At 39.8% G+C, this 24,007-nt stretch overlaps 1 protein-coding gene across 1 annotated transcript; it reads left to right on the top strand.

Moving 5' to 3' along the window:
• Nucleotides 1-24,007, top strand: LOC111146157 (zinc finger and BTB domain containing 43). The gene is made up of 3 exons (XM_022501590.1): nt 1-12; nt 3,713-3,833; nt 20,843-24,007. The coding sequence occupies exon 3, from the start codon at nt 20,866-20,868 to the stop codon at nt 22,267-22,269; it is 1,404 nt and encodes a 467-aa protein (XP_022357298.1). The 5' UTR covers nt 1-12; nt 3,713-3,833; nt 20,843-20,865; the 3' UTR covers nt 22,270-24,007.

The following is a 24,007-nucleotide window of genomic DNA, read 5'->3' on the forward strand; positions in this document are numbered from 1 at the left end:
GATCCCGCCCCGGTACGTCCGCCGGCCTTTCGCGGGCGCCGTGTGGGTGCGGCGTGGCGGCCTCGGGTTCGAGCCAAGGCCCGGAGAAGGGCTGCACCCGGACTTTGCTGGTATCTGCCTCTGTTTACTTCTAAGTCGTGTCTCACGTCTGTTGCGGTCTCTGTCACCTGTTGTCACCTGCCCTTTCTGCCTCTCAACTCTGTCCCTGTCAACTTTGTATTTCTCTCCGGTTTATCTCTCTTGAGCGCATCTCCATCTGGACCTTGTTTTTGTTTCGCTCTCTACTTTGCTTGTGTTTCTTGACCCTTTGTTTCCCTCTCGGTCTTTACTCTCATTCACGGCCTGCCTGTCAGCCCTTCGCTTTGGCCATCTGTGTTTCTGCCAGTTTTGTGTCTTGTTTGTGGTCTCCTAACCGGGTTTGTCTGGGCGGGGCAGGGCAGGCTTGCCCGGACCTCTGAGCCATGCAGTGACTCATGACCCCGTGAAGCTTCCTGCACTGGTGACATTCTCAGCCACTAGACTGCAGTCTGGCCTCAACTCTGACAGGTGTCGCCCAACCTAAGTGTCCGGGTGCAGGAGCTCCTTCTGGCAGGCCAACCGGAGACCATGTCAAGGCCAAAGTAGCTTGATAAATCAGGTCTTTTCCTACCCATGGTTTTTAAGCCTGCACAGCTCCTTACTTCCCTTTGCTCCATCCACTTACCCCAGGATAGCCTCCAGGGCTCTCAGGAGCCAGCTCCTTGAGTTCCAGCTGCTTAACTAGGCCTGTCTACAGGCAAAGGAAAGGTCAGTCTAAGATTCTCTGCCCCTTGGGGCTCATGGAACAGGAGGATTTCTGGGAAGGCTGTTTGATTAGTTAAGAGATTGTGTCACTGTGCAGTTAAATTATTAAGAAACCTCATAATTTGGGATTTCATTCTTTGCTTTACTAAAGTACTCACTGAAGAAGTAAGCCAGACACAAAAGAACAGTTATCTCATGGGTCCATTTATGTGAGGTATCTAAAATAGGAAAATTCAGAGACAGAAAGTAGAATATAGATTACCAGGGGCTGGCAGAGTAGGGGATGGAGCGTTATTGTTTAACGGATACAGAGGTTTAGTTCGGGGTGATGAAAAATTCTGGAAATGGATAGTGGTGATGGTTGCACAACATTGTGAATGTGCTTAATGCCACTAATTGTATACTTTAAAATGGTAAATTTTATGTTAAGTATATTTTACCACAGTACAGGAAAAAACGAACTGCTCATTGGAGAAGCTTGGAATTAATCAGCTCTTTGAAAATGTGATTTTTATTTCTTTTTTTTGTTTTGTTTTGAAAATGTGATTTTAAAAATTTATTTTTGGATGTTAGAACATTTAGTCGAACCTACTGTTTGTTGATGCCTGCTCTCATCACAGCTAATGTTCTTAGAAAGGAGTTCGGTTAAAAAAAAAAAGTTGGTTAAAATCTTCCCTCAAGTTTTCTACTTGGGGCAGATTCCTGCCCTAGCTCTTCTCCCTCCGTGTTCCTTGGCTATAAGGCAGAAATCTGCTGCATACCCATGGGAAATTTGAGCGAGATTTTACTTTTTACATGAAGAAAGCTCTTAGGGTTGGAAAAATAACCCAGTTATTATGATAATGCAAAATTATGTGTCATTTCCTGTGTGTGTTCTGATGGGGGAGGCCTTTGTGTTCTGTTCTCTTAAGCTCTCAGGTTGCGGGTGTTGTAGTTTATCAAGCCGAATTACTGCTGTATTGAATCCTAGATACCATAGATTCTTTTCTCTACCACCAAAGAAGGAGAAAACACTGCCAATTAAGCTATGACATGTGCTTTTTAATCATTTAGGCTTCTAAAAAAAATTATTTTTAAAGATTTTATTTATTTGAGAGAGAGAGAGCACAAGCAGGGTAAGGGCCAGAGGAAGAGGGAGAAGCAGGTTCCCCGCTGAGCAGGGACTCCCAATTCTAGGCTCTGTCCCACCACCCTGAGATGATGACCTTGAGCTGAAGGCAGCTGCTTAACTGACTGAGCCACCCAGGCACCCTAGGCTTATAAAATTCTTATTGAGAAAACATTTTTAGACTTATTTAGATATTTTTAAATGACATCATTCTAAAGCCTAAATAAAAAAGAAAAAGAAGTGAAATAAATTGGTTAAAGTGTTTGTTACAAACTTTTAACATTCCTACCCTTAAATACTTTTCAGTTCAAGTTCGGTCCTTACTTTCCTACAGTGTCCTCCTTTGTGTCTTCAGAAATACTGATGAGGCTCTTAGGAATGCTCTATATTTGTCTCAGGCAGTGACAAACATTAAAATTTCCACTTTGGCCATCACATCCTGATTGCAGAAATTTTGAGATATGCCCCTTAAAATCAGTTAAATATACTCTATCATTTTCATGAACTTTTCCTTTTTACCTTATTTATATGTACAGTTGCGATAGAAGGATTTTTGTCTTATTTGTAACATGTTGAGAACAAAAATTTTCCATTATTTTGTTGGTCTTCTGTAGCTAATCATTTTCCTGAAACTGAATGCTGTTTCTGCCTTCTGCCTTCCTTGAGTTGAGCTTCTTGCCCCAAATGCTAATGAATATGAGAAGGCATTTAAAACCATTTCCTTAGCTATATTGTACTGTAATGGCAGGATGACTGGTAAGTGGGGAGTTAGTGGTTAGAACAATACCTTCGCTTTTGAATCTCAGAGTTTACCACAATGGAATGTTTGCCCTGAGTTTTAAGTAAAACATTCAGCAGTGGCTTAAAATTAAAGGAAGAATCAAGCCTCATCAAGTAGGTAGCTTATTTTTTTTTTAATGCTAAGACAGGTTTTACTAAGTTCTTTACCTGAAGTCTTCCAAGTAGAACTTGTAGGGATGCTGATTGGCATGGTCTGGAGACTGAAATGACTTTTCCAAAGGATAGTTTAATTCTGTAAAGTTACATAGACATCGATCAGTGTTGGTTTTCTATTTTTAACCAGTGTGCCATGGTGATGTAAGATGTTATTAAAACTGGGTGAGGGATTGAGGGGTGTACAGAACCTTTGGCATTTTTTGGTGACTTTTGTGTGAATCTAAGATTTTTTCAAAATTAAATTAAAAATACAAAACGGGGGCGCCTGGGTGGCTCAGTGGGTTAAGCTTCTGCCTTCAGCTCAGGTCATGATCTCAGGGTCCTGGAATTGAGCCCCACATCGGGCTCTCTGCTCAGCGGGGAGCCTGCTTCTGCCACGGCGCCCCCCCCCCCCACCTCTCTGCCTGCCTCTGCCTACTTGTGATCTCTGTCAAATAAATAAAATCTTTTAATTAAAAAAAATAATAAATACAACACTGGGGTGCCTAGGTGGCTCAGTAGGTTAGGCATCTGCCTTGGGCCTACCCATGGTCCTGTCCTGGGATCAAGTCCTACACTGGGCTCCTTGCTCAGCAGGGAGCCTGCTTCTCCCTCTCCCTCTGCCTGCTGCTCCTCCTGCTTGTGCTCTTTCTCTGTGTCAAATAAATAAATAAAAATCTTTTAGAAGAATAAATAAACTAAAAAATACAACACAGAAGCAAAGAAGGTACAGAATTGAAGTTAATATAACCAAAAATACCAGTGTTGATTAGTTTTCTTTCTGCTGCTCACACACCGGTAGTATTTATTAGGAAGGTACACAGACACGGTAAATGTCACCAGCATCTCTTTTACATTTTCAACATGATTTTTTTCTTTCAGAAGTCAGTGCGATTTTAATTTGAAGCAAAACTGAGAAATGGGTTTCTCTTCCTCATTCATCCTTACTGCTTTCTGATGGCCATGGCATAAAGGGCTTTTTCCCAGGAATACAGCTTTGCATTAGGTAAGCTATGAACTTACTAAAAAGACAGGTTTTTAAAATTTTTTACTAAAATAGTTTCTTTTCAGCAAAAATAATGATGTAGTTGTATTTAATTGCTCTAGACCAGAGTTTCTTATACTTCTATTCTGGGGAGGACCTCTTGTGTATTTTAAGACCAGTTACTGCTTTACATTATTTAACTTCACAGAAACTTCTCTGCTCAGTGACTTTTTTTAACTTAGAAAAATAATAGATTTAAATTAAACTGTTTTGAATCCTGACCTACCCCTTCTGAGATACATGATGTGGGACAGGTCTTTTAACCTTCCTGAGCTTCAGTTTACTCATTTTTAAAATTAGTATGAGGATTCAGGGATATTACAAGAGCCCAGGTTTCCCTAGTCTGTTTTGTGAACTGTAAAGCATTTGGCTAATACAAAGAATTTTGGTAGGCATGGGGTCTTGGTATTTTTATACATTTGCGCCAGTCTTCTGATTTACCGAAGTCGTATTTACTGTATTTAAATGTGCTCCCTACAGTAAGCATGCAAATTACCCTCTGATCTGATTATGAAATGTCTGGAGGGCTTCAGGACTGATGGGTCTGCTTCCCTATTATATTGCTGTCTGTGTTTTCAGACTTGTAGTTGTGTTTAAATAATGTATAAAACTTGACATACTATTCTTTAGCTGCATAATTAATACAGGCTACTGTTAAACTCATCAAAGTTGGAAGATATCTTGAAGATCATCTAGAGCTCGGTGATTCTTCAATATTTCCCAGTTTTTCCCTGCTTTTAAAAAAGCCAGAGAGGGGCACCTGGGTGGCTCAGTGGGTTAAAGCCTCTGCCTTCGGCTCAGGTCATGGTCCCAGGGTCCTGGGATTGAGCCCCATAGGGCTCTCTGCTCAGCAGGGAGCCTGCTTCCCTTCCTCTCTCTGCCTGCCTCTCTGCCTACTTGTGATCTCTGTCTGTCAAATAAATAAATAAAATCTTAAAAAAAAAAGCCAGAGAGCCTCCATGAACTATGGAGGGAGTGAGTGGGGATAGGTTGGGTTACTATTGGGTTATTGTTGTCGTTGTTTTAAAACTTAACTATGTGCAAGATAGATAAAATTTCTAGTACATCATTAAGTCTGAAGATTGTAAATAATTTGCTCTGGAGTTTAGGAATGTGTTGTATATTATAGATTATTTCCATTTATTTGTGAAAATAGTATTCACCTTTACCTTTCATACTATCATCAGGCTATACTGGGCCTGAGCAAGTGTTTTTTTTTTTTTTTTTTTTTTTAAATATTTTTTTTTTTTTTTTTTTTTACAGAGAGAGATCACAAGCAGGCAGAGAGGCAGGCAGAGAGAGAGAGGAGGAAGCAGGCTCCCTGCTGAGCAGAGAGCCCGATGCGGGGCTCGATCCCAGGACCCTGAGATCATGACCTGAGTCGAAGGCAGCGGCTTAACCCACTGAGCCACCCAGGCGCCCCTGAGCAAGTGTTTTGAACCCAACTTCACCACCCACTAGTTATATGACCTTAAGCAGGTGGTGTACCTCTTTGTCTGTTTCATATTCTATACAATAGGAATAAAAAATACCTATCCAGTGGGTTATTTTGAGGACTAAGATAAAATATATACAGTGCTTTTGTACAGATTTTGGTACAATGCACACATTTAATGAATAGTAGATGCTGTTGTTATTTCTATAATTAGATTTTCCCTAGTTACCCAGTTTGGAAACTTTGTTGTCAGTAACTAGTTTACCTTGCATTACTTTATTTTTCAGACTGCTTTATTAAGACATAATTCATGTGCAATTAAAAGTTTTTTAGTATATTTAGTGGGTTAGTATATTCAGATAGCCATCACCACAATCTAATTTGAGGATTTTTATCACCCCCCCACCCCGCGCCAAAAACCCCAATTGGCAGTCAGTCACTACCCTTTCCTTTCCCCATAGTTTCTGGCAGCCACTGATTCACTTTTTGTCTATAAATCTTTCTGTTCTGGACATTTCTTATAAATGGAATCATACAAGATGTGGCCTTTTGTATCTAACTTCTTTCACTTAGCATCATGTTTTCAAGGTTCAGCCGTGTTATCACATCTGTCAGCGCTTCATTCTTTTTTATTGCCAAAAGAATGGCATAATATAAGAATACTTATATAGGGGTGCCTGGGTGGCTCAGTGGGTTAAAGCCTCTGCCTTCCGCTCAGGTCATGATCCCAGGGTCCTGGGATCGAGCCCCGCATTGGGCTCTCTGCTCAGCAGGGAGCCTGCTTCCCCCTCTCTCTCTGCCTACTTGTGATCTCTGTCTGTCAAATAAATAAATAAAATATTTTAAAAAAGAAAACTTACATAATAAAAAGGAATACTGTTTCATTGTATGGATAGACCACCTTCTGTTTATTCAGTCAGCAGATGAGGACCTTTGGGTTATTTCCACTTTTTTCCATGATAGATTTGCTATTGTGGATATTTGTGTGGATATCATATCATATGTTTTCAGTCCTCTTGGGTATAGACCTATGAGTAGAATTGTTGAGTTACATGGTAGCTCTGTGTTTAACCCACTGAGGGGTTGCCAAACTGTTTTCCAAAGTGGCTGCACCACTTTATATTCACACGAGCAGTATATAATGGTTCTGATCCTTCCACATCTATTATCAATAATTGTTTTTGTCTGTTTTACTTATCTTAGCCATCTGAATGGTTATCTGTCCTTGTGGTTTGAATTTGCCTTTCCCTAGTGAATAATGATACTGAGCATTTTTTGTGTGCTCATTTGTATATCTTCTTTAGAGAAATGTCTGTTCAAATCCTTTGCCCATTTTTCAGTTGTCTGCTATTAAATTTTAAGACTTCTTCATATATCTGGGATACAGATCACTTAACAGTTATGTGATTTGCATATATTTTCTCCCATGTTGGAGGTTACCTTTCCACTCCCTGGATGGGATTGTTTGTGTCTTGCACTACCCCTTGCATCTTCCTGCTGAGCAATTCAGTCACTCCTACCAGTTCTACCTCTCTGTTCTCCATAGTCACTGTTACTTTCATTGCCTCAAACCTTGATTACATTTGCTGAAATCTTTTCTTTTAAGATTTTAATCATTTATTTGAGAGAGAAGGAGAGAGTAAGCAAGAGCTGGGTGAGGGGCAGAGGGAGAAGCAGACTCCCCGTGGAGCAGGGAGCCCTACATGGGGCTCCGTCCCTGAATTCCGGGATCATAAATGGAGCCAAAGGCAGATGCTTAACTGACTAAGCCACCCAGGCGCCCTTGCTGAAATCTTATCATTAAGCCTGTACTTCTTTGACTTACTCCTGCTTTTAAGTGCATCAGCAGATTGTCTTTGAATCTGCATATCACTGAGAAGTTTTCAGTGCTGCCTCCAGTGCCCACATTTAAAGTTCAGACAGCGCCTTTAGCAGGGTAATCCCAGCAGTCCTTCCCATGTGAAGCATAGGAGTGATCTTGAATGAAGAGCTCAGAGAGAGCTTGCAAGCTGGCTTTCTGGTGGTAGTTTTAGCATGGATGAGGACCTTGCCCTCAGTGGGATGGGAGCAAGAATTCAGTTTCTTCAATGTGCCATACTCATAGTGCACTTGACCCACAAGAGATTAAAGAAAACAAACCAGAATGCCATATGATTTATAATTTTTCTTTGTTAATAAGTGAGGCGGGCTTATAGTTTTTTCATATCTAATTTAGATACCAGAGTTTAGGGGCGCCTGGGTGGCTCAGTAGGTTAAAGCCTCTGCCTTCGGCTCAGATCATGATCCCAGGGTCCTGGGATGGATCCCCACATCGGGTTCTCTGCTCGGCAGGGAGCCTGCTTCCTCCTCTCTCTGCCTGCCTCTCTGCCTACTTGTGATCTCTGTCTGTCAAATAAATAAATAAAATCTTTAAAAAAAAAAAAAAAAGATACAGAGTTTAAATAAAAGTAGTAGGTTTTCTCCCACTGTTATTCCCTTGCTCCTCTTTCCCCTCTGAAACAGTTTATACAGCATAGGAATTAATTTGCTTTACAAAATTTTCCTATAAATTATTCTAGGCCTGGTGTGCTTTTGGAAATCATTTGAACTATTTCAGAATTGCTACACAGTAATCTGTTCAGACTTTTTTTTCTTCTCAGGTCAGTTCTGATAATTTATACTTCTCTGTAAAACTTTTTATCCATGAGATTTTGAAATTTAGTGTGGAATTGTCTTCTGTCTTAAAGTTTCTATAATGTTTTTATAGTCCATTTTTTATTCCTAATTTTGTGAATTTGACACTCCAGTTTTAGTTTCTTCATTGTTTTAGAATTAAGAATTTTGTTTAATTTATTGGGTGGGGGTTTTAAGATTTTTTCTTAAATATTTCTTGATTTATTACAATGTGTAATCACGTGTAATCAGATGTGCTCTGGTGTGTGTGCCCACTTTTTTCTCTCTTTTTTATTTTTTGGTAAATGTCCTAAAAAATTTAAAAAAGAAGATTTTTTTTTTTTTTTTTTAAAGATGTGTTATTTGTAGACTGCAGAGGTTGTATGTTTCATTTAAATTAGCATTACCGGTGATACCTGTCTAAGTTTCTACATTCCAGTTATCCTTTGCCTACCTGATTTAAGAATTAAAAGAGGGAAAATTATATTTCTTACTACAGTTATGTTTCTGTCACTCTTGTTTCCTGGAGACTATATTACATTTACACACAGTTTGCAAGATAACCCTCATTATGAATTATGGAATTCATCAACTAACAATAAACTTGCAAAAAAGCAGTAAGAACAATAAGCTCTTGTCCCATTTGATACTTTTTACATTGACTCTTACTTTGATATTAATAATGTTGCCTGGCTTAACTGCTGTTTTCATAAACCCATTCTTTTGACCTTGGACCTTTCTGATGGTGAATTCCACTATCTTTTCTGTATCTGAACAAGGATTTTGCCTTTATTTTTAAAGCTATTTTGATTGGGTATAGAATATAGGTTGACAGGTTTTTACTTTTAGTACTTTGAAGACGACTGTCTTGCATTGTCTACAGTCTCCTAACTGACATTGTTTCTGATAGGAGGTTTGCAGCCTTTCTTATCCTTGGTTCTTTGTACAGAATGGGTCTTTTTCCCCTCTGGCTGCCTATAAGAGTTTCTTATTACTAGTTTGAAGTGATTTGATTATGGTATAGCTTGGGGGAATTTTCTTTATGCTTCTTGTGCTTAGAATTTGTTGAGGTTCTTAGATGTGTGGGTTTGTTGTATTCATGAAATTTGGAAAGATTTTGACTATTATTTCTTCAAGTAAATTTACCCTCCACCTCTTCTCCTTCAGGGACTCCAATTAGGTGCCTTAAAGTTGTCTCAAGTTTCACTGATACTTCGTTTCCCTTTACCCTCTCCTTTTTTTTTTTTTTTTTTTTTTTTTTGGTCCTCCCCAACCCCCCACCCCATTTTATTTTAGGTTGTTTCTCTTGCTGTGTTTTCAGGTTCACTGATCTTTTTTCTGCAGTGGTGTTATTCCTCAGTGTTTGCTTATCTGTGTTTTGTTTTTTAAAGAACTTTTTTATTTATTTGACAGAGACAGTGAGAGAGGGAACACAAGCGGGGAGAGGGAGAAGCAGGGAGCCTGATGTGGGGTTCAGTCCCAGAACCCTGGAATCATCACCTGAGCCAAAGGCAGACACTTAACGACTGAGCCTCCCAAGCACCCCTGCTTATTTGTGTTTAATCCGTAGAAATTCGATTTGGGTGTGTGTGGGTTTTTTTTTTTTTTTTTTTTTTTTTTAATAGCTTCCCTGTTTAAATACAGGAAAGCTATATTTTCTTAAACATATGGAATACAAAATTTTCTACCAGTTATATAAATTTGTCATTTCTGGGTCTGTTTCTGTTGATCACATTTTTTTTCTTTCTTTATTATGGTTTATATTTTCCTGCTGCTTTGCATGTCTGGTGATTTTTCATTAGACATGAGTTTTACTTTCTTGGGCTCTGGATATTTCAGTACTATGTAGATACTCTAAATAGTTTGATCCCTTTGAGGCTTATTTTCAAGATCTGTTTAACAGGACCAAAGCTACATTATGTCTGGGGCTAATTTGCCCCACTACTGAAGCAAGACTTCTGAATACTCAAGATTTTTCACTCAGAAATTTTCTTTTGTTAAATATTTTATTTGATTCTTCCTTCTACTCTATTCAATTCTTTGTCTGAAGGACACTAACTAGCCATACATTGGATCTCTATTCCCTTTTCTCCTGTTTTGTTCTCTTCTTTCTTGCTGTTTTCATAATTTTATTCTCCTCCTGCATTCTGGTAGAAGTTCCCCTAGAGTGCCTTCCACATCACTGATTCCATTTTCTATTGTTGTGGTTCTGCACCTAATTGCCTATTTACATTTCTGCTCTGTTATTAGTTTCTCTGCATCTTCCAAGTCATTGGCTTTTTTTTTTTCCATAAATACCATGTTTTCGTAAGTTTGTGAAAACATTTTTTTTTTAAGATTTTATTTATTTATTTCACAGACAGGGATCACAAGTAGGGAGAGAGGGGGAAGCAGGCTTCCCACCAAGCAGAGAGCCCGATGTGGGGCTCGATCCCGGGACCCTGGGATCATGACCTGAGCCGAAAGCAGAGGCTTTAACCCACCGAGCCACCCAGGCACCCCTGGAATCAACATTTTGAAAATGCTGTCTAGGGGCGTCTGGGTGGTTCAGTCGGTTAAGTGTCTGCCTTCCACTCAGGTCATGATTCCAGGATCAGCAGGAAGTTTGATTCTCCCTCTGCCTATCCCCCTGCGCCCATGTGCTCTCTTGCTCTTTCTGTCAAATAAATAAATAAAATCTTTTAAAAAAATAAAAATTAAAATGCTATCTAGAGGGGCACCTCAGTGGCTCAGTTGGTTAAGCGTCTGATTCTTGGTCTCAGCTCAGGTCTTGATCTCAGGGTTGTAAATTCAGGCTCCACATTGGGTTCCGCACTGGACATGGAGCCTACTAAAAATAAAAACTAAATAAATAAAAATAAAAATGCTATCTAAGCTGTGCTCTTTAGAGGTGCCTGTCTGGCTCAGTCAGTATGGCTAGTGACTCTTGATCTTGGAGTCTTAAATTCAAGCCTACATTGGGCATAGAGCTTGCTTTAAAAAACAACAACAAAACTTTGCTCTTTGTTTATCCATTAATGTTTTCTTTTTTGTTATTGTAGAATATTGTTATTTACAGACCCCATGTACTTACGGAATGAAACCAATCAGGTGTGGTTTTTTTGTTTGTTTGGTTGGTTTTTTTTTTTTTAAGATTTTATTTATTTATTTGACAGAGAGAGATCACAAGTTGGCAAAGAGGCAGGCAGAGAGAGAGAGAGGGAAGCAGGCTCCCTGCCAAGCAGGGAGCCTGATGCTGGCCTGGATCCCAGGACCCTGAGATCATGACCTGAGCTGAAGGCAGAGGCTTAACCCACTGAGCCACCCAGGCACCCTGACCAGTCAGGTTTTTAATTCTTTAATGGGAAACATTCTGCTTGGGTCTGAAATTTTTCCACCTTTGTGGGTGGGTTGTTTGTGTTTTGTTTATTTGTTTGTTTTACCATATACACGAATGCTGTTAGAATCATCTCTTAGCTCTTAGTTGAAAGACAGGCTGAATCATCCTGACACCAGGGGTTAACTTGAATGGCTGGGCCAGAGGCTAGGTCTTAGATACTCTTAGGAGAGCTTGAGCTCTGTGCATTTTCTTCTGTGTTAGGGAAATTGTTTGTTTAAGATTTTATTTGTTTGAGAGAGCACACACACACAGAGAAAGTGAGGAGGAGAAGCAGACCTCCTCACTGAGCAGAGAGCCAGACACGGGGCTGGATCCCAGGACCCCGAGATCGCAACCCAAGCTGAAGGCAAGACACTCAACGTGTCTTGGCCCAGCTGGCAAATGTCTCTACCTCCTTCCTGGGGCTACTCCTGAGCCCCACGCTCTCATGTCAAGTTTTTTAAAAAATTTCTGCTAAGGCACTGTGCAACCTTCGGTATTCCAGTATATCCAGCTGTGAATGTTGCTAATCTGCAGGACCTGTCCCATAGTCCACTCTGCAGTTTTAGCCATGGATGGACCTTCGAATGAACAGGCATTAGTGTTCTTCTCTCAGTATTGCTGCTACTATACCAGGATTGTCTGACGTAGTAGGTGGAGTTGCAGGAGTAATATGTCTTTTCAGTCTGGCCCCATCTCAACTCTGTCCTTAATTAAAGTTTGACCATATAACTCTGGTCACTAGTTTCCAGGACTAAGGCCAATTTTTTCATTTTTCCTAGATTATTTTGGTTAGGATAGTAGATGGGAAGAATTATATACTGCTTTCAAGTCTTCCATCTTAATCTGGTGATACTGAAATTTATTGTGAAAGGACGTATGGCTGTAGGGTATACCAGGTCCCCTCCTCTGAATTTCTCTTGAGTTTATAATTCTCTTCTGGTGCTTTTATCAGGCTTTTCCTTGAATAACACAGTTGTATGCATTTTTCTTAATCTCCCCTACCAGATTATAAACTCTGTACAGTGAGATTCCTTGATCATTTTAGAAATTCCCCCACAGTACTTTGCATATGGTAGTTCATGGTGGTGTACTTATTTAAGTGTTTATTGCAGTGAGTTAACTTCTATCAAAGTTTTTTTTTTTTAATTGATACAACAGCTATACTATTAATATAGGTAACAACTGCTTGTGAGCTTATAAATAGGCTTATATAGCAGGAAAACCCAAAGGAGAGGTTCAGGCTTTGCATGTTAGTAAGATCAGGGAATGTGTAGAAATACCACACTCACCCAAAGTTAAGGGGTAGAGGTCAGATGCTTGTATTTTATTTATATTTTTCTAAAGTATTTTATTTTTAACCTCTACACCCAGCATGGGCTCAAACTCAACCCCAAGATCAGGAGTCACATTCACATGCTCCACCAGCTGAGCCAGCCAAGCACCCCAGAAGTCAGATACTTTTAAATTTTAAGGACCATTACTACCTTGACATAGTTGAAAATAAAGTTACGTGATTTTTTTTTTCCTCCCAGGTTTGTTTTTTTTTTTAAATGTGTGGTTAAAAAATACATACATCACTCACTTTACCATTTTAACCATTTTCAAGTGGCGTTAATTACACTCATAATGTTATGCAAACAGCACCACTTTCTAATCCCCCAATTTTTTTCACACAGTTTTTTTCATCACACCAAACAGAAACCATTAAGTAATAACTCCCATTTCTAATTCCCCTGAGCCCATGATAACCTCTAATCAACTTTTTTGTCTCTGGATCTGCCCATTCTAGATATTTCTCATAAGTGGAATTATACAATTGTGTCTTTTTGTGTCTGGCTTAAGTTAATGTTTAGCATGATTTGGCATGTTTTCCATGTTTATATTGTAGCATGTATCAGAGCTTTATTACTTTTTATATTCTGTATTCTTTTAGGTGTCATTGATTTGTAGTAATGTTAAGTCTCTATTTCCTTATAGATCCTAAGTCTGGTTTTTTCTATTACTGAAAGAAATTAGAGTCACCACCTGTTGTTGTAGATTGGTCTGTTTCTCTATTCAGTTTGTTTGTTTTTTTTTTTTAAAGATTTTATTTATTTATTTGACAGACAGAGATCGCAAGTAGGCAGAGAGGCAGGCAGAGAGAGAGGAAGGCAAGCAGGCTCCCTACTGAGCAGAGAGCCAGACTTGGGCTTGATCCCAGGACCCTGGGATCATGACCTAAGCCGAAGGCAGGGGCTTTAAGCCACTGAGCCACCCAGGCGCCCCTCTCTATTCAGTTTTGTCCATTTTTTGCTTCATATATTTTGTCCCATATATATTTCTCTTGTTGGGTACATATATGTTTATGGTTGTTATATCATCTTGATAGATTGAACCTTTTATTCAGTATATAATGTCCTTTGTTCTTGTAACCTTTTTGACTTAAATTCTATTTTGTCTGATAATAATATAGCCACTCCAACTCTTTTTTGGTTACTCTTTGCATGGAATATCTTTTCTCTCATTTTACATGTCTCTTATAGACAAGATATAAATAAATCATGTTTTTTAATCCATTCTGCCAATCTCCAACTTTTAATGGGGGAGTGTAATCCATTTACATTTAAATACTGATAAGGAAGGATTTACTTCTACCATTTAGCTGTTTTCTATATATCTTGTATGTTTTTTGTTCCACAATTCCTCCATTACTACCTTTTAAAAACTGTTAAGAACGGGCGCCTGGGTGGCTCAGTCATTAAGTGTCTCCCTTTGGCTCAGGTCATGATCCCAGGGTCCTGGGAGGAAGCCCCACATTGGGCTCCCTGCTCCATGGGAAGCCTGCTTCTCCCTCTCCCACTCCCCCTGCTTGTGTTCCCTCCCTCACTGTGTCTTTCTCTGTCAAGTAAATAAATAAAATCCTAAAAAAATATATATATATATATATATATATAAACATTTATTTACTCTCCTTTGGTATGCCATTTTGATTCTTTTCTTTCCATGTATAGTCTTAGTAATTACATTGAGGTTTACAGTTAACCTCTTAGCAGCAACTTAGTTTGACTAATTCAAACTTAGTTCCTTTTTTTTTTTTTTTAAGATTTATTTTTTATTTATTTGACAGAGAGATCAGAAGTAGGCAGAGAGGTAGGCAGAGAGAGAGAGAGAGGCGGAAGCAGGCTCCCTGCCGAGCAGAAAGCCTGATGCGAGGCTCCATCCCAGGACCCTGAGATCATGACCTGAGCCGAAAGCAGAGGCTTAACCCACTGAGCCACTCAGGCACCCCAGTTCCTTTTTTATTTTAAAGAGAGAGCACACAAGTCCACTCGAGTTGGGGGCAGGAAAATGTGGAGAGGGGGAGAGAGAATCTTAAGCACGCCCAGCACCCTAAGATCATGACCTGAGCCGAAATCAGAGTTGGATGCTTAACCAACTGAGCCATCCAGGCACCCCCAAACTTAGTTTCAGTAGTACACACTCTGTTACTTACATATCTATCCCTCCCCCTTCCTGTTATTGTCATGGATTACATTTTCATATGTTGTCTATCAACATAGATTTATAACTATTTTATGCATTTATCTTTTATTTTTTTTTTTTTTTAAAGATTTTATTTATTTATTTGACAGACAGAGATCACAAGTAGGCAGAGAGGCAAGCAGAGAGAGAGGGGGGAAAGCAGGCTCCCTGCCAAGCAGAGAGCCTGATGTGGGGCTCAATCCCAGGACCCTGAGATCATGACCTGAGCTGAAGGCAGAGGCTTAACCCACTGAGCCACTCAGGCGCCCTGCATTTATCTTTTAAAGCATACAGGAAAAAAAGGAGTTATAAGTCAAAAGAATAATAACAGCTTTTATGTTTACGTTGCTAATCTTTATCAGTGGTCTTTATTCCTTCATGTGCCTTAGAATTATTACCTAGTATTCTTTTATAGCAGCCTGATGGATCCCTTTTTATCATTTCTGGTAGAGGAGGTCTACTGGTAATGAGTGCCCTTAGCTTTTGTTTATCTGGGACTGTCTTAATTTCTCCTTTATTCAAGAAAGGATAGTTTTGCCAGATAGAAAATTACAAGTTGACGGTTTTTCTTCTACCACTTTTAATGTCATACCACTGCCTTCTGGCCCTGATGGTCTTTGATGAAAAATTAGCTGTAAATCTAACTAAAGATCCTTTTTTATGTGATGAAGCACTTCTTTCTTTCTGCTCTCAAGTCCCTTGTCTTCAACTTCCTGCTATTTAACTTCTAGTGTGTCTAATGTGGATCTCTTTAATTTTACTCTACTTGGGAGTTTTTTGAGCTTCTTGGATATATGGGTTTGTCTTTTATAAAGGGAAGTTTTCTACCAATATTTCTTTTAATACTGTTTCTACCTTTTCTTTCTTTGGAGATCCCTATGGTGGGCATGTTGTACATTTGATGGTGTCCCACAGGTACCTCAGATTGTGCTCATTTCTCTTCATTTTTCTTTCTATCCCCCTGGCTGGATAGTTGGAATTGCTTTGTCCTTGAGTTTGCTCAAGGACATTTTTTTTTGCTGATTTTTGCTGATTTTTTTTCCTTTTGCCTATTCAAATTTGCCATTGAACTCCTCTCGTAAATTTTTTATTTCAACTTGTATTTGTTTCCTATGTCTTTCAAACAAATCACCACAAACTAGATGGCTTAAATAAGGGGAATTTGTTTTTTCACAATTCCAGAGGCTAAAAGACCAAGATCATGGTGTTGGTAGATTTGGTTTCTCCTGAGGCCTTTATTCTCGGCTTGCAGATGGCCACCTTTTCACTGTATCTTCACATTGTGCGTGCCTCACATGTTTCTCTGTGTGTCCAAATTTCATTCCTTAAAATAATACTAGTCAGAGTGGATTAGGGTCCACCCTAACAACAACTCAACATCTCATAGCAATCACGTTCTAGGGTACTTGAGGAGTCAGGGCTTCAACATGAATTTTGAAGGGATATGATGCAGCCCACAACACAGCTATTATTCTTGAATAATAATTAATAATTATTATTTTGGAGAATAATTAAATTCTCCAGAATTTGTTTGGTTCGTTTTTATCATTTCTGTCTCTTTACTGACATTTTTCTCCTGATTTCCTTTAGTTCTTTTGTCCATAGTGGGGTTTTGGGAGTTTGTCTTTTTTTTTTTTTTTTTTTTTTTTTTTAAGGAATTTGAGCACATACAAGGCAGATGATTTAACAACTTAAGCTAGTAATTCCAATGTCTGAAATTCCTCAGGGATAGTTTCTACTATTCTTTTTCTTATGAATGCACCTGTTTTCCTTTTTCTTTGTATACTTAGTAGTTTTTGGTTGAGAGCTGGAACGTTTTATGTATTCTAATATGGTTAACTCTTGAAATCAGATTCTTCCTATCCTATGGGATTTCTTTTGTTACTTGTTGAGGGCTGAAGTAGTTTGTTTGCATGACAGTTTTTCCAAATGATTTTGCAAAGTCTACATCCCTTATTGCATGTAGTCGCTGAAGTTTCTGTTGCTTTATTATATGGTCAGCATGTGACCTGACAGACTTCCTTAAATACTTGGACTCAGGCCCTGAGGGTGGATGGGCAGGGGGGGTGTGTTTGTCTTTTCAAAAATCTTACGGTCGAGGGGCGCCTGGGTGGCTCAGTGGGTTAAAGCCTCTGCCTTTGGCTCAAGTCATGATCCCAGGGTCCTGGAATGGAGCCCCGCATCGGGCCCTCTGCTCAGCGGGGAGCCTGCTTCCCTTCCTCTCTCTCTGCCTGCCTCTCTGCCTGTTTGTGATCTCTGTCTGTCAAATAAATAAATAAAAATCTTTTTTAAAAAATTTAAAAAAAAAAATCTTACGGTCGGAAAAAAGTTTATGATCGATGCTGCTGAGGAAGACACTGTTGCTTGAGTGGGCCGAAACAACGCTATGTGGACCCACCGTACTGACCAGAATGCAAAGCCCAGCTTTCGAAAGATGTCATCCTTGTCCTCCCTGGTATGAGCCAGCCACTTCAGGAATGTGGGCCACTGTCCCACAGACTGGCGCGAGGGTGAGGAATGGGGTTTATAGTTGCTTTGTGCATACAGGTCTCTTGGTGAAGTTCAGCACCTCTCCCTTCAGCCGGCATTGTCTTGGTTGCTGCAAGTGTCTGATCAGATTCCAGAGTTCCGAAATAATGGATTCTGATTATTCAGCAGCTTACTGGCTTACTGGTTGTTTTGGTGGAGGGACTGACTTTCACCACTTCCTTTAATATCACTTATGACCTTTATTTTTGTAGAATGGTTTTTAAAAGTCTTGTTCTCAGTCACTTAAGATTCCACAAAAGATACTTGAAATCTTGAGGAAAAGATTAGTATTCAGTAGTAGTGTTGGGAAAATAGGCTAGACATTTTGGAGGGAAAGGGGCTGGAATCCTAACCTTACTCCTTATGCCGAAACAAACTCTTTGTGTATTAAACATTTAAGTGCTTTTTAAAAAAATGGCACCAGGGGAAAAAAACCGAATGCTTTTTACTTTTTAAAAATAATCTTGGAGTTGGAAATGCCTTTCTGTGTCTAATACAAAACCCTGGAGCCATAAAAGCAAAGATTGGGTAATTTGTATACATTTCAAAGTTATAAATTTCATTTACAAAAAACTACAAATCAGTAAGATTAATTGCCCAATTTATTTGAGCAAACAATATGACTGATAATTTATAGGAAAAACAAATGACCAGTAAACATGAACAAAGAATATCATTCTCATTCATAATTAAAGAAATGTTGATCAAAACAACAATGAATTATGGGTTATTCACTTAGGAGATTTGGAAACTTTTTTTCCCCTGGTTTGATAATATCTAGTGTTGTTAAGAGTGTGGAGGAGTAAATCTTGTTGTTCCTTGTTGGTAGGAGTGTGTCTTGGTACAACCTTTCTGGAAAGTGGCTTCGTAATATATATCAGAATGTCAAATCCGCAGCCCTTTGACCCAGCAGTTTCATTGGTAGAAATTATCTTATAGATGTTTCCAAAGATATGCTAAGATAGTTATGCACAGATGTATAATTATATTGTATATATTATAATAGCATTGCTCTTAATTTCAAAAGCCCAGACAATTGAAATTCTATAAGAAGAGAGTTGCTTAAATTAGGATATGTCCATATAGCAGGAGCTATATAGTCATTAAACAGAACTGAATGAGTTCTTTCTGTGCTAATATAGTACATTAGTTCATTTGGGCTACTGTAACAAAATACCATAGACTGGTTGGCTTATAAACAACAGAAATTTATTTCTCAGAATTCTGGAAGCTAAGAAATCCAGGGTCAAAGCGCTTGCAGATTCTGTGTGTAGAGAGGACCCACTCCCTGGTTCATAGCTAACTCGTCTTTTCCATGTGTCTTCACATGGGCAAAAGGGCAAAGTAGTCTCTGTGTCTCTTTTAATTTTTTTAACGTTTTTAGTAAACTCTACAGTCAGTGTGGGGCTTAAACCCAATTCTACCCTGAGGTTGAGTCACATGCTCCTACCAACTGAGCCAGACAGGTGCCCCTGTGTCTCTGTTATAAGAGCAGTAATTCCATTCATGAGGACTCTGCCCTTGGGACCTCATCACCACCTAAAAACCCTCCTCCAAATGCAATCGCATTGAGGGAATAGATGTCAACATGAATTTGGGGAGACAGTCTATACCATGTCAGAAGTTCTCCCAAAATCTATTAAGTGACAAAAGCTAAATGCAGAATAAAATGTAGGTAATGAACCCATTTGGGTAAGGATTTTTAAAGGATATATATGATCTGTTCTGATATATGCATATAAAAATTTCTAGAAATACATGAATTTGTTAATGGTGATTTTCTTTGGGAGGAGGAATAGGAACAAATGGTGAAGAATTTTGTTTGTTTTTTAAACAAGTTTCTGTAAATGCCTTTACATGTGTATATTATCCCCCCCTTTTTTTAGATAGCTAAAATCCAAATTCTACAGTGATGTGATCTAGCAGAGAATCTGTATACCCAGATACAGTTCTCAGAATTTCCACACTTTCTAAGTCTTACGTTTACATACTACTTAACTTCTCCTTTTGAAATTACAAATACCTGAATAGTTTATTTCCTGGTCTATTTTTGCTTTAAATTATCATGAAATGTTTTAAGAGGTATAGCCATAAATTAATATTTCTTTCTAAAAACACTATGTTACCTCTAAAAATTAATAATGAGTAACATGGTATTTTGGCATCTTCTTAGAAGAGGCAGAATGATGTTATAGGGAAAATTGCATAGGCTTTGAAGTCATAGAGACCTACAATTAATCAAATCCCAATTTCGTAAAAATTAGCTCTTATTTTAACCTTGGGAAAGTTACCTGAAATAGCTGAACTTGAGAATATCAGTCTCCACATTTGCAGAGTCATAAAGATTAAGTGAAAAAAAAAGGTGTATAGCCCCTGCTATATAGTAATTACTCAAGAAACATTGGTTTCTTTTCTTGGTCTTTCTCCCTATCTCTCGAAGATGACTTTCAATCTTTGGGGGGTTTTTTGTTTGTTTTGTTTTTAATCTCATACTTAGAAAATCTGGCATTTAACAGTGTTTGGATATAGTATTGGAACCAGGTGACAGCGCCAATAAATCTCTCGGGTTTACTGGTTTATTTTAATTTACTGTGGAATTACGGTGTGTGAACAGGATCTCAAACGAAGTTTATCTTATTGATTGTTGCTGTTTGAAATTTTCTCTAATGCTTGACTACCCCACAAAATATATTTACAGTAACAGCACAGGCTATCCTTTATTCTTTGTTTTAGCTTTATCTTTGGATTGAGTTCATTCAGTAACAGGGACAATATTTACTATGCTCTTTGGTCTATAAACAACTTGGAGACCACCAAACAGAAGGAATACCTTGCCTTCCCACTTCATTCTGCTTCACATCAGAAGCTCCTAAAGGGCTCAAAGTCTGATGGCCACCAGAGAAACACTGTTTGGGGCTTCGGTGAGTTTGCCCCTGTGGTGCTGAAGGACCAAAGGCAAGATTCTTCTGGCCACTTGACCCCCTTTTCCCCTCACTCCCTTGCTGGCGTATAGCCTAACTGTCTTGCTGTTCCTTACAGTTGCTGAGTTCATTCTTGTCTCAGAAGTTACATAGTTTTTCCTTCTCACAATTCCATCCTTACTTCCTTACCCCAACTTGGCAAATGTGGATCGAATCTGAGGTCCCTTAAAAATTTTGTCCTTTGGATAGGTGCCATGTTTGTTTGGAGTAGAAGTATTTACTCTGTTTTATTTAGGAGATTTGTATAGCTTACAGATCACATCTCTGTGGATTCCCTTCTCTCATTCACAGACATAGGCAAAATTGAGAGTTGTTACCATGAAGGTGGTGGGTGGTTCCTGTTTTTGGCATACTCACACCTGCAAGCCTTGCTCTGGGGGATAAATGCTCTTCCACTGGGGCCAACAGGCAAGGGGACTGGATGGAACTATGGAACTTGTCTTAGTTTTCTTAGTGATCAGTAAGTTCCTCTTTGGGCTAGAATTAGTACTAATTTTTCTTTCTCTTGTAGCAACAAACAAGATTTGTGATGAAATGGAGCCTGGAACAAACTCTTTTCGAGTAGAATTTCCTGATTTTTCCAGCACAATTCTGCAGAAACTGAACCAGCAGCGCCAGCAAGGACAATTATGTGATGTTTCCATTGTTGTCCAAGGCCACATTTTCCGGGCACACAAAGCTGTTCTTGCTGCCAGTTCACCCTACTTTTGTGACCAGGTACTCCTGAAAAACAGCAGGAGAATTGTTTTACCTGATGTGATGAACCCAAGAGTATTCGAGAACATTCTCTTATCTAGTTATACGGGACGTCTAGTCATGCCTGCTCCAGAAATTGTTAGTTACTTAACAGCAGCAAGCTTCCTCCAGATGTGGCATGTGGTAGACAAATGCACTGAGGTTTTAGAGGGAAATCCTACAGTACTCTGTCAGAAGCTAAATCATGGCAGTGACCACCAGTCTCCAAGTAGTAGTAGTTACAATGGCCTGGTAGAGAGCTTTGAGCTGGGCTCTGGGGGCCATGCTGATTTCCCCAAAGCCCAGGAACTAAGGGATGGAGAGAATGAAGAGGAGAGCACCAAAGATGAGCTGTCATCTCAGCTCACTGAGCAGGAATACCTTCCCAGCAACTCGTCCACAGAGCATGACCGGCTGAGCACGGAAATGGCGAGCCAGGATGGGGAGGAGGGGGCCAGCGACAGTGCCGAGTTCCACTACACCCGGCCCATGTACAGCAAGCCCAGCATAATGGCTCACAAACGCTGGATCCACGTGAAGCCCGAGCGCTTTGAACAGGCATGTGAGGGCATGGATGTGCACGCAACCTACGACGAGCACCAGGTCACTGAGTCCATCAATACCATGCAGACGGAGCACTCGGTCCAGCCTTCGGGAGTAGAGGAGGACTTTCACATCGGGGAGAAAAAAGTGGAAGCAGAGTTTGACGAACAGGCTGATGAAAGCAATTATGACGAGCAGGTGGATTTCTATGGCTCCTCCATGGAAGAGTTTTCCGGAGAGAGGTCAGATGGGAATCTCATTGGGCACAGACAGGAGGCTGCCCTAGCGTCAGGCTACAGTGAGAATATCGAAATGGTAACAGGGATTAAAGAAGAAGCTTCCCATTTAGGATTCTCAGCCACCGACAAGCTGTATCCTTGTCAGTGTGGGAAAAGTTTCACTCACAAGAGTCAGAGAGATCGACACATGAGCATGCACCTCGGTCTTCGGCCTTATGGCTGTGGTGTCTGTGGTAAGAAATTCAAAATGAAGCATCATCTCGTGGGCCACATGAAAATTCATACAGGCATCAAGCCGTATGAGTGTAATATCTGTGCAAAGAGATTTATGTGGAGGGACAGTTTCCACAGGCATGTGACTTCTTGTACCAAGTCCTACGAAGCTGCAAAGGCTGAGCAGAATACGACTGAGGCTAACTAAAAATAGGATCTGGCCCTTGAGTGGCAGGCACAAAAATAAACTATGGTAATTATGCAAATCTGGGCACAGATGATGCGTGCTACTTGCTATTATGAGAGAAGCTTAAAAAAAAATGGAAGATATTTCTGAAAGACCAGCTCTAAGTAGGCCAATTTAAAAATCTAATTCCTCAAATTTGTATGTTCCTGTCCAGGCCTGGAGTGGGTAACGGGGAGAAGTTAACCCACCTCCCAGCTGGCGAGGTAAAACTTCAGGCCCGTTGTTGTGATTGAGGCAGGTGGACTTGGTGATAGAGACACCTGCGCTTGGAACTGGACTCCAGCCTACCAGTTCTGTTTCAGGTGGCAGCCGATTTTGATCACTTATTACAAGGTCATGTTGGAATTTTATTTAGCTCTCACCGTAGATAACTTAGGTAACGTGGATTTGTTTTGGTAGCCGCCTCACTGAGTGAAATGCTACTTAATGTAAAAGCTACAGATAATGTGATTCCTAGGATGCAAAAGTGATTAACAGAGCCCTCTTCTCTGGTTTTATTCTCTCTAAAGGGTATCTTAACTATGGAGATGCTAAGAGGGTGACGTTCTAAGTATGAAACAACGTACGGTACAAGCTTCAATTTCTGTTAAGATGCCACTCTCACAATGTGTTTCAGACTCTTGATAAGGCAAAGTTTTGTATTTTAGTACTAACATTTAGTTTGGACAATTGTATCTAATTGTAATTCTCTAGGGTGCCAGAGATAGGTATTTCTAATTGGTTTGCTGTCCCAAATCCTGTTTAATTATAGCATCCGCACAGTGGGATCTGCTCTGCGGCTAGTAGGCGTCTAGCCTGCTTTGACTCTGACCGTGGTACCATTGGCTGCTGAGCCATTTCTCTCTCAGATTATGATGCTTCCTGAGGAGGTCAGTTAGTGACCACAGTTAGTGGGAATGAGCCAGAAGTCATGGCTGAGAGTTCCCTGTGCGGGAAGCTTATGGAGGGCTACAGTGACACTCCCAGCTATCAGCAAGGGTTGCTGAGTAGCAGACTTTTGGGCGGCAGAGAAAAGCAAGAGGAGTCTTGAAAATACACTGGTGGGGGAGGTAGTCTTAGAGGGGCACACTGAGCTAATGCTGCCATTCTTTAGGGGTGCTGGAAGGTGTGTTCAAAGGGGGAAAGAAGGAATCCTAATTTTAGAAGGTAGTCTCCAGATTCATGTTCCCAAATTCTAGGTAAAGCTGCATAAACTTACAGGTCCACATAGCTGCGCGCGCCAGAAGCCGGAAGAAAAGCTGCTGTTCTTGGACCTTTCCTGCAGCTCGGACAGATGTTTTAGGTTAAAAAGGAAGCCTCAGTTCAGAATGCTTTCAGGCTGTGTCAGACACCTGAAGGCCTCTCCAGGGTAGGAGAGGGTGCTACGATTATGTCAGCTCTCCCACAAATTACTGGTCTTTTACTTCTAAGTGGAAACTTTTTTCCTTAAAATAAAAATAATTTTTCCTGGATTTGAGGTAAAATTTTGTTTTAAAAGTTTGGCTTTGCTCTAATGTGGTACACATTGCTGGCAATGGCCTCCTGTCCTCAAGCTCCAACCACAAAGGCATTGACTTGTTGAACGTTGTCTGGAAAGGGGAAAGGAAGTACTTATCTACCAGTTAACTCTTGTAATCAACATTACAAAACAGGGATCTGTTCATTAACACTGTATCATTCTCGATATATAAAAAGCACTTTGTATTTAAAACTTTATTAT

This window comes from Enhydra lutris, unplaced genomic scaffold (assembly GCF_002288905.1).
Source record: "Enhydra lutris kenyoni isolate GAN:26980312 unplaced genomic scaffold, ASM228890v2 scaffoldscaffold13, whole genome shotgun sequence".
Taxonomy (NCBI): Eukaryota; Metazoa; Chordata; class Mammalia; order Carnivora; family Mustelidae; genus Enhydra; species Enhydra lutris.